The sequence below is a fragment of the Hakea prostrata genome, chromosome 10 (assembly GCF_041222555.1).
Source record: "Hakea prostrata isolate BN-2017 chromosome 10, UWA_Hpros_2, whole genome shotgun sequence".
In the NCBI taxonomy this organism is placed as follows: domain Eukaryota; kingdom Viridiplantae; phylum Streptophyta; class Magnoliopsida; order Proteales; family Proteaceae; genus Hakea; species Hakea prostrata.
The window spans coordinates 49,339,464-49,357,632 of record NC_142609.1 but is presented as its reverse complement, the minus strand read 5'-3'; the positions used below and the strand labels follow the sequence as shown (position 1 = coordinate 49,357,632).

General features: G+C 36.5%; 1 protein-coding gene across 2 annotated transcripts in view; it reads right to left on the bottom strand.

Annotated features, from left to right (window-relative positions):
- Positions 1-18,169, bottom strand: part of GSL10 (glucan synthase-like 10) — a 126,135-nt gene that overhangs the window by 36,457 nt on the left and 71,509 nt on the right. For both annotated transcript variants that reach the window (XM_089136988.1, XM_089136990.1), the window contains exons 15-28: positions 14,443-14,545; positions 14,233-14,356; positions 13,903-14,086; positions 13,720-13,772; positions 13,167-13,227; positions 13,005-13,086; positions 11,373-11,422; positions 10,005-10,091; positions 5,447-5,532; positions 5,333-5,357; positions 1,711-1,805; positions 1,538-1,619; positions 987-1,150; positions 753-873 (exon numbers count right to left, since the gene is read on the bottom strand). In XM_089136988.1, coding sequence (XP_088993114.1) covers positions 753-873; positions 987-1,150; positions 1,538-1,619; positions 1,711-1,805; positions 5,333-5,357; positions 5,447-5,532; positions 10,005-10,091; positions 11,373-11,422; positions 13,005-13,086; positions 13,167-13,227; positions 13,720-13,772; positions 13,903-14,086; positions 14,233-14,356; positions 14,443-14,545 — 1,317 coding nt within the window. The remainder of the gene's footprint in view (positions 1-752; positions 874-986; positions 1,151-1,537; positions 1,620-1,710; positions 1,806-5,332; positions 5,358-5,446; positions 5,533-10,004; positions 10,092-11,372; positions 11,423-13,004; positions 13,087-13,166; positions 13,228-13,719; positions 13,773-13,902; positions 14,087-14,232; positions 14,357-14,442; positions 14,546-18,169) is intronic.

The following is an 18,169-nucleotide window of genomic DNA, read 5'->3' as shown; positions in this document are numbered from 1 at the left end:
AAGTCCAATGCCACCGTCATGTTCAATCAACCTACTTTTCTTTCATATTCCAATGTTGTACATCAATATTGGTGGTTGTTTGTGAACCTGTGGGCTCTTCTCATACTGAGTCCCCTTTGCCACCTCTTCAGGAAGGATGGAGAAGCTCTCCATCAGCAGAAGGTTGCCTCTCCCTTGATGATTATTTAGTTGAGCTTCTGTCTCCGTCGAAAAAAAGCAGGAAAATAAGAAGAAATAAATCGAGTTCAGCCTTTGGGCCTTTTGTGTAGCTTCTGTCTGTAGACCACATTGTGTTGTTTTGCTTGGCCTTGTGGGCCTATTCAGTTGGGCTTGGCCCTTTGGCTCCGGTTGTACTCTCCCCAACACTTTTCTTTCCTTTTGGTAATGAAATTTTTGATCATAATAAAAATAATAATAATAATAATAATAATAATAATAAATTAAAAAAAACGCCCAGTCTATTGTAAGAATTTACAAATTGCCAATGCTCTTTTATATTTGGAACTATTCACTTTGGCACAACCTACACCAAATTCTGTAACTCTTGGTTGAATTACAAGAAATGAAAAAGACCAACTAACTCTGCCCTCCAATCTTTCTTTTTTCCTGGGTGCTTGGGGCCATGGGGTGCGACATCAATCCAATTGGCAACGACAATTCTTTAGAAAGAAAAGCACATGGGCTCCAATGCAGAAAGAAGATTATACCATTTCTAGATGAACAAGTAAATCAAGAAAACTAAGAAAACTAACCAGAATCCCAGTCAATGCAGTAACCCTAGAAATCAAAAGTGGTAGGTGATTTAGCTGCAAGTTACGATGGAACAATTTCTCTGAAATACTTTCACCAACATGTTTGTATATCATCTCTACCCTGTAATACACAGACGAGAATTAAGATTTGAAGTGCAGCCTCCATGTGCACTGACATTCATGCTTAAAATTTATGATTGGTAGCAAGCAGGAATTAATCGAGGAAATACTTACCACACCCTGCCATCATCATCTAGTATTTCTTCCAAGATAAGTCTAATGGTCTGGTAACACTCCTCAACTGCATATCTCATGTAGTCATCCCTTGTGATCCTTTCCCATAGTTCATCTTGTGATGAGTCTTTGCTTTCAACAGCAATATCTTTAGCCATAAATATCTGAATAAATTGGGCAATAATTAAATATGTTAGTTTGCAAATGAACAATATGACAGAAGGGAGCATATAACCCACCCCCCCCCCAAAAAAAAAAAAAAAAAAAAAAACTTAGAACTCGAAGCATTTCAAGCAGAAGGATCAGATATGGTGTCGTCAGATACAATACCCCTAAATAAAAGATGGAAAACCACAAATTGCCAGGAAAGGTATTTATAAAATAAAATAAAACGCAGGAAGCTTAGAAGTCAGAACTAGTGAAACTGGAAGTGGATGTACCAAATAGAAAGGAACAGCTTTGTACCTTGACTAAATTATGTTAGGTTCCATGGTGTTGAAACAATAAAAATAATGTAAAAAGGGCCTTGGAGCACAAGAGAAGGAAGTAACCTTGCTACCAAGAAGGAATAGTGGCCACTGAACCAAATGAAGGCTCCCAGAATTTTTTGGCATGAGAAGCAACTCCATTTCCCTACAAGTAACAAATAGAAAACTTAATAATGCCAACTAAACAAAAAATGCAACAAACGCATGATGGCATTGATAAAATAAGTAGAGCTTACAAATTATTGAGGAAGTCTTCTTCCCGCAAATTTCTAATAATCTCATTCCAAAAGGGAGAAAACCGAGCGGCATCAACCTTCCTCTTCATCAACTCCTTCAACATCACAGTACAATAAGTTTAAGTAGGTTGATGCATCCAGTAAAAGCATGTGATAACAGAAAAATTGTTGATATTGTACCGTCCACATCAACTCCTTCAACATCACAGTACAATAAGTTTAAGCATGTTGATGCATCTACTAAAGCATGTGATAACAGAAAAATTGTTGACATTGTACCGTCCACAATTTCAGAATGGAAGAGCTAACACCTGCGCTGATGAAGATTTTTACTCCCTTTATTTCTCCTATTGAACAACTAGGAGACTTTTACCAAGTTGCTGTTTGGGCCTGCTCTGGATGTTGCAAGCCGAGCATGGGAGATTTATATGCTCAGCCTTGCTTCTTTCTTTTTTTCGGAATAATTTTGGTTGGCGGGGGCACGGGGGGGTTGAGTGTTGACAAGGCTATCATAGTTGACCAAAATCTCCATTAAATCTGTCAACTGAGCTGTGGAAGTTGCCCAGTATAATATATGACCACACTTTCTATTTGTGGTTACTTTCTATTTCTCTTGTTCACTTCTACTTTCATGTTGCTTGATTGACAAGTAATTTCCCTAGGATAGTTTGCCCTTTTTTCCCCCGAATTCTATGCAATATGCATGTTTCCTTTTTGCAGTAACCCAATTCAAGGAAAGTTGTCTTTATTGAGATCATGGTTATCAAAGCTTTCAAGAATAAAATCAAGCATTAATGATCCATTGATTCTCGATTCCAAAATGACTAACTATTAAATTTATGTACAGCTTTGTAGAATAAAATTTTATTTTAAAAAAATTAAAATTAAGAGAAAAAAAAATATTATGTACAAAATGTCAAAAAATTGATTTTTTTTTGGAGATTCTAGGCGACAAGGCAGTTTTTCAACAGCCTCATTTTGAACAGCTCAATTACGTGTAGTTATTTGAGCGCTTTGTCTCCTTGTGCGCCTCATTGTCGTCTAGACGCTAAAGCAACTGCCTTTTTTGACATTTTGTACATAATATTTTTTTCTTTATTTTATTTTTTGAATCAAAATTTATTCTACAAAGCCGTATATAAATTTAATACTTAGTCATTTTGAAATCGAAAATCAATGAATCATTAAATGCTTGATTTTATTCTTGAATGCTTTTTTTTTTTTTGGATGAATGCGATTATTGAATGTTAGTTTAGCTTATTATAGAAAGTTGTTGCATTGAAAAGTAGTTTAACAGTAGTATTGAAAATTTTTGACCCAACTGCTAAGGTCGCCTTATTGCCACCTAGGTGCCGCTTTGGCGCCTAATCACCTAGACGGAGCCCCAACCACTTTGGTCACCTTGCCGCCTCGACAACCATGATTGAGATTGACTTTTAAGTTATAAATAAAGTAAATAAGGGGACAACCAGTTACAAGCTCGCTCGCTCTCCCTCTTTTCCTTTTCCCCTTCAACTTCTTCTCCCTTCTTCTCCTTCTGTTGTTCTCTTTGGTCCTGCTGTTCTGAACTCCTCAGTCGCAGGAACTGTTATAAAGGCCAACCATAAGCTCATCCAACCATCAATCCCCCAAGATCTTAACCACCATGAGCCCCCATACATCCCTACACTCGATCCTTGTTTCCACCCCATCCAATCACATAATCCCCAGTTCTTGAGAAAACCCAATTTTTATCCAAAACCCTAAAGTCAAGCAAACTACTCCCCACCATCAGACTAAACCAAAGTATGGATCCAGCAGCCCCAAGCTCCCAATCCTACACTTGGTCATAGAGTTTAAGCCCAAACTGAGATGTTCCCCTAATTCTGCCTTTTGAAACCATAAAGCAGCCCAATTTGAGCTGGTTCTCTTGACCCTTCTGATTGGCAGTCGGTCCTATCTATGGCTACACCAGACTCAAGAATGAAATTAAGCAATAAAGAGTTTACTAGATTTCTGTTTATCCTGTTAAGCAATCAAGAGTTTCCTAGAATTTTGTTTATCCTGTTAAAGCTACAAGTTTTTTCAAACTCTTCAAGTTCCTCTGAACTGTCTAATTCAATTTTCCATTAATGAAGCTTCAATTCCACTGAAATTATGAAAATTCAAGGATAAATTCAAGCATTCAAGTGGTTGTCCATCAATTCAGTGTGTTCTAATCAGATATTCTGCAATTTTTTTAAATTTTTTTTAATATTCTACCAAAAGATCATGTACAAGGTGGCTCTCAACAAGATTTATGTCCCACCATATCCTGGCACCTGATCTTCACCAAATCCAAACCAAAACATTCACTAATATCCCTGGCCATTGACCCAAGTTTCCTCCCCAACACAACATCAAAACCCTTGTTTTCAAACTCTTCAGTATTTCTGAAACCCTAGTTTTTTTATATCTCACAACCCAGCCATCATTTTCTCTCAAATTTGGATCGAGTCACCCTCTCCAGCTCCCTTCTGCTAGGTCCAGCTTGCAGCCATATCTGGTCATCCTAACGCTAGAAAATTAAAAATAAATAAATAAACTCTTGAAACCAGAAACCAAAACCATAATTTTCTGAAAACCTAAAATCCAGCATTTAAACTGCTTCGACGAAACTCAAACTTTAACTGATGCTTGAATCTATTGATAAACTTGACTAAACCCAACAAATGAACTATAGTGTTAACCTAATCCTAACCTTTAAATCAACCAGATCCCTAAATCTGTCCCCACCCAAAACTGTTTGTTCATAAAAGATTCTTGTTTGCTGGTTTTTGGTTCTCTTATCAACCTAGGCCAGCGCACCCTCCCCCTCCCCCCACACCTTGTAAAGCCACGTTCATTCTTGTTGTTCTTTGGTAGTGAATTTCAGTTGACACAGAAAAACAAATAAACAAATCTATGGCTACATTGTTGGTTACTAATGGATTTTACTTCACCCAAAAAAGTGAACTAACAAATCCATGGCTGGAATGTTGGTTGTTTGATGTTACCAATCATTTTGTAAGTTGCAACATTCAATTTCCACTTGACAAAATTACCCTTGATGCCTCAATCAGCTAGAGAATACATAAATTATGAAGCCATGTTACTGGTGCACTTTGGAAATGGGACTTCTTGGGTTCCTAAAGCCTCACATAATAACACGCTATTCTAGATGGAAAATATAGAATTAAGCATTGCGTAAAGCATCTTACTTTTGCAGATATTTCACAATATGGAACCCTCAACATTATATCATCCAACAAAGTCTTGATTTTTGAAAGCAATAATCCTCCATGGAAAAAATTTTAAGCAACTATGAGACAGTGAAAAAAGAATTTGAGGTTACATCAGTTGATGTTAGGAACCTTACAGGAATTATTTTGGGCATTTAATAGGAGTCAATAAACAGATGGTTCACCAAATACAAATTTCTTAGATGAATCCAACATTGGACTGCAACTCAAGCCAAATAGTAATATGAAGTGCACCTTAAACCAATAAGTCAAAAGCAACCAAAGATAATGACACAAAAGGACATAAATAATTGGAAATTTGTACACACAGACAAACAAAGAATAAAAATTAATTTAAAACCCAGAGCAGATTAAAGTCTCACCGCATCAGAAGACTGGTTGGAAGTCCTGCAAACAAGACCATGAACTCAGATGCTTAAAGGAGAAAGAATATCTATTGCTAGTGAAACCCAAAAAAAGGATACATATATTAGCACCTTCCGGGAACAGGAACGTGAAGTCTCTCCATAAAAGCTGCAGGAAACTTCTCAAAGAGATTGTGGACGGCTTCCAATGATCTAATCTGAAGAAATGAAACGTAAATTAAGCGCAAATGAGTGAACTGTAGAAAATAGATAAACAATTAAGTAAATGATCCTGAGCAGGTCACCAGACAATTGCTTTGAACAAAATTTTCAAGTTATTAAAGAAAAAAGAATATCAAGAACCACACTGCTTCCTTTTGTATAAGCACAAGAGTTAAGTGAGCATTTGCAGGCCCATAAGACTGCACTACCTGCTCCATGGCAGGTCAGATTGGACACGAATTATATGGACAAGGAGGCCACATCTTGTATTATTTGCTAAGAGCGACCCTGATGTGACTTCTATGTGGTAAAATGTACTGAAAAACAGTGACAAACATAGCAGTTGGCAGTACTACACTATTTAAAATTCAATGGGAATGACAAGATCGAACATAGTAGCAAATTTGACACGTGACCAGTACAATGTACCCTCATCCCATTTAATACCTGAATTTTTCATTATCGGTACACATACGGCAAAATTGGGAAATCCATGGTGTATATATTAGATTGTCTATCTGGAGGTAGATCTTAAATTGAAAAAATATGACCAATGGTGCTTATTTGAATAGTATTTAAGTACGAGTAGCTACAGAAACTTTGCTAGTACAGTAGCTACTGTTAAAGAGAATATCAGACAACAAATTGCCTTGTTTCTCACATAGAACCAGATTTCACAAGCTTGATCTTGAGAACAAGATTTATGTTTTTAAACTACACTGGAATTTCATGTAGGCCTCAATACATGCTGATGTGCACTTGGAGTCATGGAAACTAAGTGTCTGTGTAGTTACATGACTAGGAATCTACATGTCGGTAATAAAGTATTTTCATGTTCCTGGGAATGGTGGAATGGGACGGTGGGTGCTATGTAGTTATTTCAAGTAACACTCCTTTTAAATAGGACCATATGCATAGCTTTAAAGGCACTCGACATTCCAAAGTGTTCAAGCTCCTGCTTAAATGCTTCCATGCTTAAGAGCGTCAAGAGCATATAAATCATCTTCAGATATTACTTTTAAAATATCAATTACACTTATTAGTCATTAGTCTAACAGAGCAACAGGTAACTAATTGCAAAATAATGAGATATAAAACAAATTTACCATATAAAACAGAATTATAGATGAAACGGGGGGGGGGGGGGTTGTTAAAGACTTAAATCCCAGATTCGTAATTCACAATAGGATGACATATTGGTTCAGATGAAATTCAGGCAAAATTATGGAAGAGCTTAGGAACCTATGTGCTAGTATGGCTAACAAAGTTGTTTAATACGATTATGATCACAGCAAAAATATCTAATGAATGGAGGACAGACATTGTGGTCCCAATCTACAAAAATAAATGAGATATGCAAAGATGTAATAACTATAGAGGCATAAAATTGATGAGGTCACACTAAAATTATGGGAGAGTAATTCAAACTTTTTCAAGACAAGAAACCACCATTATGGAGAACCACATGAAGATTTACAATGATAGCTATTTACATTATTATGAGACTTATGGAAAAGGTAGAGTGTAAGATAGACCTCCATATGGTATTTATTGACCAAGAAAAAGCTTATGATAGAGTCACAAGAGCATAATTTGGCAAATACTAGAGAAAAGAAATGTTACAAGTAAATATGGAGACACAGTTAAAGATTTGTATGAAGGTTAAGTGACAAGTGTAAGAATGGTGGGGCCACAAGGTGGTAATTCCTGATTACAAGTTGGGCTACATCATGGATCAGATTTAAGCCCATATTCATTTGCACTTCTTATGGATGAACTAACCAAAGGCACTGAAGATGAGGGTTTTTGGTGTATGCATTTTGCTGAAGATATTTGATATGGTGGCTTGTTGGTGAATTGGAGAGCAAGTCATGGTTTCTTCGTGCACAAGTTATCTCAAAAAAAGAAAAAAATTCGGTTTTGCAAGAAAAGTAGTTACAGATTTAGAAAGTATTGTGTGCTTTATAAAATTAGAAAGTTACTAATCTCTAATAGCTTAAGTTTATATTTTCTTTCCTTTTTGAGAGTTGCTTCGAGAAACTTACAGAGGCAGTGTTATTTTTAATGTACTCAACTTAGTAACTGATTAGAGCTGTAATTCTCATCTATATATAAAGCTCTTGGGGTAGAGACACAAACTATTGAAGCAGTCTCTACCCCTGTGTCTCTACCCCTTGCGTCTTCTCTTCTTTTCTCCTCATTCTCTTTTCTTCTTCTCTCATTTTCTGGTTTCACCTTCTCACCTACGACTACACCTTGATAGGAGATTCTGGATTGTTTCATGGCATCAGAGCCTTCCTACTGAGGTCGTGGTTAATTCACCTTCCATCTTTTGGTGTTCTTTTTGTGATTCGTGGGTGGCAGCAGCAGCCTTACGCTGCAACCATAGTTGTGATGTTACAAGAATGAAAATCAAAGAAGATAATTTCATCTTTTATCATTTTATGTTTGTAGTTGTTCGTACTGTCAGTAGTTAGAATGTAAGCTTTCCTTCAAAGATTCTGACCAAGGAAGGTAAGCCCTTCCAAATTACAAGTATCAAGTTGAAAGGAAATGAAAATTATTTTCTTTGGGCAAAGGCCACCAATGTGTTCCAAAGGCCATAAATATGCTAAATACCAAGTTTCAGCCCAACTGGGGCCATAAAACCCACCGAGATGGACCACCGAGTTTACGCTAGAAAAATGGAAGATCTCAACCGAGATCTCGCCATCTCGAGAGAGATCTAGGTATTTTGAAGGGGTGAGATCTCACTCGAGTGAGATCGAGATCTCCCACCATGATGCAGTCCCCCCCCCCAACCCCAAGGGAAAAAAAAAAAAAAAAAAAAAAAAAAACTTATTGAAGCTTGCAGGAAAAAGTCCCAAGATTCCACAAAATTTTCCATTTTCACAAGGTAGAGTTTCCCTCTATTTTTATTTCTCATGAACCAGCTGGTCTAGCAGGGTTGAACCAAGTTTCGACCTGGTTGAGGGAAATTTCCCATATTTGCATGGTTTTGTCGAAGTGTCCCAGGTTTCGCGGGAAATCTGAGACTTTTTCCAATTTCCCTATAGTTTTGTTTCCCATTTCCAGAAATGAGAAATTCCTGGCAAAATTTCTCAGGTTTTGCACTAACTTTGTCCCATGCCTACAATACACCTAAGCAAGAGATTCTAGTTTGTTTTAATATTATTTTGGTAGATGAGACACAAGTTGGGATTAATACCAGATTAGAATCATGAGGAGCAACTTAGGAATCAAAAAGCTTTAAACTAAGAGCTAACACAGGATATCTTGTGTGTAACTTTGGTTTGACTTGATGGATGATGGGGTGGTGAAACTATAACCCAAAAAGTGATTACTTTAGATACTATAGCTCAAATCATAAAATAGAAAAAGGTGATATACAAGATGATGGCTCCCAAGGAATTAAAATAAGGTGGAGGAAGTGGAGAGGCACGTCCGCATATTTGTCAACAACGCGAGGCGAGGCGAGGCGAGGCGCTAGTGGACAACGAAAACCTACGCGTTGCCTTGACCCAAAGAAGAGCAAAGGGGCCAAGGTGTCATGTAGGCAACGCCTTGACAACTATGATGTCCAGTGTTTGGTGTGATCGACATATTCCTTCAAAGCTTAGGTCATACGACTAGTTATAATGCATGGTGCAAAGCGTTGGGCTGTTAAGAAATATCACACAGAATAACTCAATTTGGTAGAAATGACTCAAATGAGAATGCTAAGATGAATGAGTGGAAAAACTAAGAAAGATAAAGTAAGGAATGATCATATTAGAGCTGGTTTGGCTACAATAAATAATAAGAAATGAGAATGTCAATTATAAGGTGGCACGACCATGTTTAATGGAGGCCCTAAATGTCCTTGCATGGAGAACTGAATTAAATACAGATTGAAGGAAAAAGAAGAACTAGGGGTCAAATCTAAGATAACCTTATGAAAATGATGAAAAAGGGTATGCAGAGCTTAGGCCTTATATCTAGTATGGCCTCAAATAAAGCAAATCGGAAGACAAGAATCCATGTAGCCAACGCCAGTTGGGACAACGCTTGTTGTTGCTATTGTTGCTGTTGTCATTTGTTACAATCCCACAAAATGAAATCCATAAATTGTATTGAGAAGTGGACTAGTGATTCCTAATTACAGTATGCTGCCAGGCTTCACCCTCAACCTTCTTGTTTATTAGTTACTTGTACCTTATTTTCCCTCTTTTTATTTTATTATTAATTTTTTTGGATAATCATGTATGAAACACTAGCATACACAAAGAAAAAGGCACATATAGCAGATCTTTAACACTCAGGTGCAGACAAAAGAAGACAAAAAATCTTAAGAACTTTCTTCAGAATGCCAAGGTGCAGTACTTCAAAGTATGGATTTAAAATATTAATAACTTTCCGAATTCCCAATATTTGAATAATCTGCCTTATGTTAATCAATAATCCTATCCTAATAGAGAAAGCCATTTACCTCACCCAAACGATCCCTCGCCCCCATCAAGAACCCCACAACAGCCGATATAATCGTGTAGAACACATGAATATCTAAGAGATAAATCTGCAAGGGATGGAGTGATTCTGTAAGTAAAGAATCGAATACAGCATCCTAAATTACAAACATGAGAGGAACACATGTAAAACATATTTTAAGACAATCATTCTGATTCCACATCTTAATTCAGCATATAAAAAAAATAATGAGTTAACAAGCCAATAAACTAGGATATTGGAGTGAATCTGTTGCAAGTCATAAGTTGAATTCAGTTAGGAGTTTGAGTCCAGTTGGGAGTGTGATCTATTAGAGAGTCTTTATTGTTTATGTTTTTAGTCCTACATTAGGGAACATTGTTCTTGCTCATTCATAATTATTATATAAATAAAGCCATGCTATGTCACACAGGACATAAGTCAGGATTCTCTCAAGATTTTAGAGCCTTAGCTGGATTTGTGAAGTGTTATGGTTGAAGGGTCTTCTTCAAGAACTTGGAGCAGATTTGGAAGGACCTATAAGGCTGTATTCTGACAGCAAATCAGCCATCAGAATCGCCCATAATCCAGGTCAACATGATAGGACCAAACATGTGGAAATTGATAGGCATTTTATTAAAGAAAATGTTGAGTTTGGTCTGGTTCAGATTTCTTTTGTTACCTCTGATAACCAGCATGCTAATATATTCACAAAAAGTTTGAGTGTTAAGTTATTTAGTAGTCTTGTTAGCAGGTTGGGCATGATAGATATCTCTGCACCAACTTGAGGGGGAGTGTTGTAAGTCATAAGTTGAGTTCAGTTAGGGGTTCGAGTCCAGTTGGGAGTTTGGTCTATTAGAGTCTTTATTGTTTATGTTTTTAGTCCCACATCGGGGAACATTGTACTTGCTCATTCATAACTATTATTATAAATAAATCCCTATTATGTCACATAGGAAATAAGTCAGGATTCTCTCAAGATTTCGACAGAATCAAATATACTTCTATATTTTAATTATTTCTTTCCACTACTGATATTTATAGATTTAGTTAAAGAGTCTAAATGCATTGTTGAATCAAAATTTTGATTCCCCCCTAGTTCCCACACAGAAAAATGTTTGTTCATTAGTTCATTAAACAAATGATAGTAGCTATCAGTAGTTCAACCCTGGGAAGACCAAGTTTTCTATATCAAGTTCTGAACTCCCAACAATTAATCAGTGAAGAATAGAATGAACAGAAAATTCTAGAATTAATCATAAATCCAATAGAAAAGGAAACCATGCAACTTATACACAAAACTTGACTGTACAGCAGAATCACTCAAACAAATCCCAATTTTGGAAGGCATAGTACAATCAATCACACTTACTACAAATACTGGGGCCCACAAGCTAGCAACTGTCAGAGCATTATGGTTATCTGCAAACAAAAGAAATAGTTTCGTAATTCAAACTAACCCACAAAATTTTCTTCTTCTTTTTTCCCTCAGAAAATAAATCTCCAAGGTACCAAACAGAGTGTGTCAATAAATGTCTGCGCATTTTCAGCATAATAGATGAAACCCATGTGGACTAAATAAGGTTGGTCTAAAAACAAAGCAAAGCATAACCTTTACAGAACTAACAAAGTTTCATGAATGCATTTAATGTAATTTGTACAACAAAACCATTTCAGAATGTGAGTCACTAGCCCCTTATATTTGAATTTATGAACCAAGACTTAATATGATTAGTGTTGTGTCGCTTACGATCTCCATATTCTAAACACTTCATGCACCCCTAGAGCACCCACATCAACATATCAGTTAACATTTTTTCATCACCAACTTAATCTCAATCTGGCAACATGCTTAGGGTTTCTTGTTGTTTTTATTTGTCCATCTTCACTCTTCGGTCTATTTCCCCCCCCCCCCAAAAAAAAAAAAAAAAAAAAAAAAAACTCTCCTCCAGCCCACAAATAATTGAAATAATAATAATGAAAAAACAGTCAAGGAGAAAAGGAAAACAGATTATTCAACCGTGACTTTCCAACCTCGGGCAAATTGATTAAACTCTATTTCAGAAATTGGAATTACATAGGATTGTAAGTCCTTTGTCTCACATTTCTTATCTCCTTTCATCTGTAAATTGGTGAAGAAACTCTAATTTACATTTTAGTGTGTACATGAGTACATCCAATTACCTAGATAATAAAGTCATTTTTGGATTTTCTCTGGCTATTGACTTATTTCAACCCAAATGGTTCTTTCATTCAACTTTCTAATTTCAAGGTAGAGCATGATTCTTGTCATTCTGGAGCTGGAAAATTTTTCTAATTATGCAAGTGAAATTAGATATAAGACAGTCTATATAAAATCTACCATTATTAATCCTGGTTCAGTCTCACCCACATTACACATTTAGCCACAAGGTAATAGAATATTTCCACGTACACAAGGATATGGGCTGCAGCCAATCCATATAGAGTCAGGTAAATATGTTTACATATCTAAGCAGGTAAAGATATGGCCTTTACCCATACCTAACCTACACCATCGTCGTCATCCTTAATCACATGATGTTTCTGTTGGGAGTTGAGGGTGAGGGAGGTAGCTTTCTGCACTTCCTGGATAGACGTACTTATCCAAATTAGAGAACCCAATTAAAATGCCAAAATCATTGTTTAGAATGACTCAAAAATTACATCATCTAATATGTTCTTCAGAAAACAGAGTCTGAGGCCCAGACAGCCACAAAGCAAGATCTTGCCATCCAAAGGACCAACCACACAAGTACCATAACTTAAAGTCAGCATGAAGCCAAGCAGTAATATATGAAGAGAATATTTTCACAAAGTACTTGAAGTGATTAAGCAGGGATGTCTAGACACTGCACCTTTACCATCCCTAAAGCATGCAGAGTTGCAGACAAACTAAAATAAGATAACTGCAACCTTCAAAGCTACAGAAAAGAACAATATCATAAACATAAAACCACATCAGATAAACAAGCTGCATGCTTACTTTTAGAGACCAAATCATGCCATGAATACTGCAAGTTATTGTAGTTTACAATAGTTTGTGTTGGTGTCACCAACGGCTTTATCTGCATAATCCAATGAAAAGGGCATTACTTACGAAAAACAACAAATTTATCCAGAGAACAAAAATGACAAGATCACTTACCAGAAGAAAGTAAGCAAATGAAAACTTTGCCCCCAGAACCACCATCCAGAAAAGCACATACCTACATACAGAATGAAGTCACAAAATAAGTATTGGAAGTAACATGAAACAGCCAACACCCCCCCCCCCCCCAAAAAAAAAAAAACCCCAAAAAAATACATACACAAACCCTTAAAATGCCAGCATTCAGAACAACATGGACTCTAATGAAAAATAAGGACAGCAATGGATATTCAACATCAAGTGAACTTAAAGGGTGTCTATATTTCAAAGCAAATACGAGGCCGCAGCATCAAGAAAGCACTAAAAAATGAATAATGAAATATGAACAGAATGTGGATAACTCAACAAAAGCCATATAGAGTGGTCAGATGATATAAAGATATTCAGGAAAAAAAATTAAAAGAAAAGAAAGGGGGGAAAATCCTGATCAAAACTCACCCGCATCATGCAATTAAAAGTCCAAAAGTTTAGTTATGAGGTACCTAAAATTGGAGAACAACCATTCCTTCATATAGAAGGATACAAGGAAAAGAGAAATCTGACCACTTACTTGATAAAATCAGTTGGTCTTTCATACATTCCACGTCCAACATAGTAATGTTCCTTCAAAATAGAATGTAAGACGGCACCATGAGATCAAAATAGCACCAAATTTAAATAGAAAATAACTGACCACAGTTTATAGAAATTAGGCATGCACAATCACTGCACACCAACATGATTAACTGCAAACCTGGTGCATCCACTTGAAAAAGCGAATAACCGGCCAACGATCACAACTATTAGTCAGAACATGGCATGCTGGTATTCGCATAAGGAAACTGAAGAAAAGCTGGACACCAGCATAAATGCCTATAAGAAAGACATATATCTTGAAAGTTGTGGAAGTAGAGTTACTACCCTCCAGAAGAGCTTTGCTGAAATTAGACAATAGAAGGCATGTCGTCAAGGGACTATTTAATCACCTAATATTGAAAATGATCAATGATAATAAGATGGGTGTACGTTAATTCATAAGACGAAGTTTCGGGCAAGAATTCCTTTAAAGTGAATGTAAACATACATATAAAGAAATGAAATCAATGCTGAAGCAGCAGTAAACCAGATGAAACGGAGAAATATTCGAGAAACAGCAAGGTGCCGTGTTGTAGAATATGCACCATACATCATAAAAATATCCAGGACACCTACATCATAAAATGCACTTATCAAGCAAACTTATAGAATACAAAGTACCAAAACCCTCATGCAGTGCAGTGAGAGAGCAACCTACTTTCAAAAAACTTCATTAACATAAATGTTGGACCAAGACTCAGAACTTCTTTTATTGTCTTTGTATTGAACTGTCCTTTGTTGAAAGCTATAATAGTAAGTCCCTGGTAATACAAGAAGAAATTTTAGTAATCATCTGGTACCCCCAAAAAAGAAGCAAATAAATGAAATCAGAAACTCCAAACAGTATCAGATGTAATTCAGAAGAACAAGAAAGCCAGAAAGAAACCCAACCATCAAGCTGGACCAAGAATGGAATGCTATGTGCAATTTAGAATGTCCAACAGGTTCTATGGGCTTTATATTTTAGATTTAGTTCTGTACTGGGCCAATGTTATGAACCCATATGTTAGAAAATTTGAACCTAAAGCGTAACATAGTTGGTTTGTATTCTCTGCTTCCTAGTCAACAAGTATATTAGGTTTTCATCTATTCAGCTTCTATTTCCTTGCAAGTTTTATGTACTTGCCATTTAGTAAGATCTAAGATGCATCCATCAGCCAAGGAGTGTTTTTATTGTGTGGAGCTATCTATAAACAGAGGAGGCAGTTCCTAGCTTCCCACATTTTCTACAACTTTTATTGTCATGTTCATCCATGCAAGTGTGAGACACCCATACTATGAGAATTGAGAGACAACAAACCCTTGCTGAAAATCAACTCATAATCAGAGAAAGAGAATGATGTGACTTGTCATTAATGAGGTCCAATTGATAATGAAGTACTACCCAAGGGGAAAATAGTAAACAAGAAAACAACAAACACATGCTGAAAATCAGCTCATAATCAGAGAATGAGAATGATGTGACTTGTCATCAATGAGGTCCAATTGATAATGAACTACTACCCCAAGGGCAAAATAGTAAACAAGCAAACAACAATAAAACTCTAAATAAACCAAAGCTAAGGTCCTTGGTATTCAAAACTCACCCTCAACCTCAAGTTGATGCAAATATATCAAGCACAAGCAACTTGAAGACCGGAGAGAGAAATGAACATCTTAGAATTCAAGGCCTCAGTGAATGAATCAGTTAATTGGCTAACAGTCAGGATTGGTCCAGCCACAGTTCAAGTGATCCAATAATGTAATCCTAGACCAATTCAACTTGAACAACAATAGAAGGACCATTTCATGACGTTTATTTAAATTCCCAGGCTATTTAATGGACTTCCATGATTGGGAAGGACATGAGTTCTACCTCTACTAGGATGTTCAAGTTCTATTGGAATTTTTGGTGTATTTTCTTACTTCGAGATTCAATGCTTCTATTTTTAACCCTGTTAAAATTTCACTTTCTATTTTAGGTTAGATTTCTATTCTGGTTACTTTTTATTTTGGTTACTTCCCATTTTTCTCATTGCTTGGTTGACAAGTAATCTCCCAAGGGGAGTGTCCTTTATAGTAAATTTGGGAGATTCTATGCAATGTGTAATTTTCCTTTTTGTTGTAACTCAGTTTAGGAAAGTTCTCCTAAACTAAGACTCGCTTTTACATTATAATTAAAGTACTAGGGGAGAGCCAAAAGATATGTGCACAAGCTCTCTCCCTCTTCCCTTCTTCAGTCTTCATATTTTTTTCTTCTGAATTTTCTTTCAGTTCTTAGGATGATTGCAGGTGCTGAAATTCTAAGATGATATCAGAGCTTCTGTAATCAGCTTAGGGACTGCTTCACCAATGCCGACTTCTCAGTTTTCCCCCCATTTTGGTGTACAGCTACTTATTGCTGTCTATCTATGTAGTGTAGATCCCTCTTAATCAACATATGAAGGCATCTCTATCTACCTATTAATACTACCAAAGGCCCATAGATCATGGACAGTTTCAGATTTTGCGACTAATTCAGATCGTGGAACTCATTCAACAATTTCTGTCCAAGTCAGAAGTTCCTTGTGTGGATTAGATCGGCTCTGACTCAGACTTCATAAATAATTCATACTCATGGAACTCTTGGCCCACAGTTTGTCTTCAAATAGTGGTTTCTTTTCTTTTCTAAATTTGACCTGCCTTCTTCTAGCTCTCTGGGATGCTTATTAATCTCAAAAAGTATGGACTACATATGGTTCACTTATTCAAATAATGTTGCTGCCCTTTTGGGCCTTCTATTTCTGCTGCAATATTTTTTTGTGCATTGGGTTCCTCTTAATTTTTGCGCAGATATGCCCACTATTTCGATTGCAAGACCCAAGTATTGTCCTTCATTGTATATGCTATAAGTTCTGCCGCAAGTTACATACTTCTACCCCTGTTTTATCGAATTTTTCCATTTTGAAAAATTTTGCTTGTACCGTATTGCTTCACTATTGCTTCCATTGTTTGTTTTGGAATCAAGTTTAGTCTTTTCTTTATCTAATACTTCACAAAAGACCAGGAGGACTAGGACTATTTTCTCTTCAAATCAACATCTGTTAGAGTTTCAAATCTAGCGAAAGTTTGCTTCTATGGTCCCAAATATAGCGCAAGATGTCTCTTTTCTTCTGAAGATGAGACTGCACTAGTGAGGACCCTCCGGATTTTATTTTTTTTAAACAAAGAATTTAATCCAATCTGCACTACAGTGGCTTCTTCCCCCCCCCCGGGCGGTAAACACATCTAACATTATCTGCCACTGAGGCACTAGTTACTGCACTTCTGCTGAGCTACTATTGTCTGAGATTCAAAGCTAGTCCAGTAATTTCTTCAGATTCAAATTGCGCAGCCCTGTTTGAGTGTAATCGGGGCTTTAGAATTTCTTTTTCTGGTAAACTTTAATGGTGAACAATACACTGCTCTGTGACTACTACTTTTCCTTCTTGGATTTCTTTTGTACTCATTCTTTGAGATGCTGGAGATTGGTCTTGGATTGTGAGAATCTTTTCTAGCTCTTCCCTTTGTGATCGGTTTGATAAGCTTGTTTTCTGTGCCTCCATTCATCATCTTTAGTGGGAGCGCAATCTTCGGAGATGGACTTCCAAATCTCACTCTTCAGACATGATTTGGAATGCCATCTATTTTGATATCTCTTCTAGATTGTTAGCTTGCCCCCATCCCCCTGTTGAGGATACCCCAATAAACAGATTTATTGTTGTCTCCTAGGGCCTTAGCTCTTCTTTTCGGTCTTCCTCTTAAAGACCTTGTTTTCTTGTTTGTCGTTATTTAATATAATTATTTATTCATCAAAAAAAAAAAGGACGAGATGGGAGTCGAGTTTTGTGAAATGGGATATCTCACTCGAGGTCTTGACATATCACACCCCAGATCTCACCATATTTGGTTGGGACTATCATTTTTTGCATATTTCAGCTAGATTTTCACTTGCAACTACTCTTAGCACATCTACAACACCAAAGGGAGATCAATCATTCACTACTTGTCTTATATGGACTTATGAGCTAATGACTTATATAGAATTTCTAATGGTTTATAATTTTATTCTTCTATTCTCGAGAGTCGAGATTGTGATACTCATATGGATGGAATTCTGATGACATTTAAATTATTTTGATGTATTTAATACACTTGCTATTCATTTTTTTATTTTATTTTTTTGCCTTAAAGGTTCTATATTACATGTTGTATAACCTTGCATTGCCAATCCTACAGCATTTCGGCTTTACACTGGGTAGACTTAGAAATCATACTTAAGATTGTTTTCTCATAAACCAAGGCCACCAATGTGTTCAGAAGGCCTAAATTAAGCTAACTACAAGTTTTGGGCCCAACGAAACCCTAAAACCAAACGAGATGGGCCA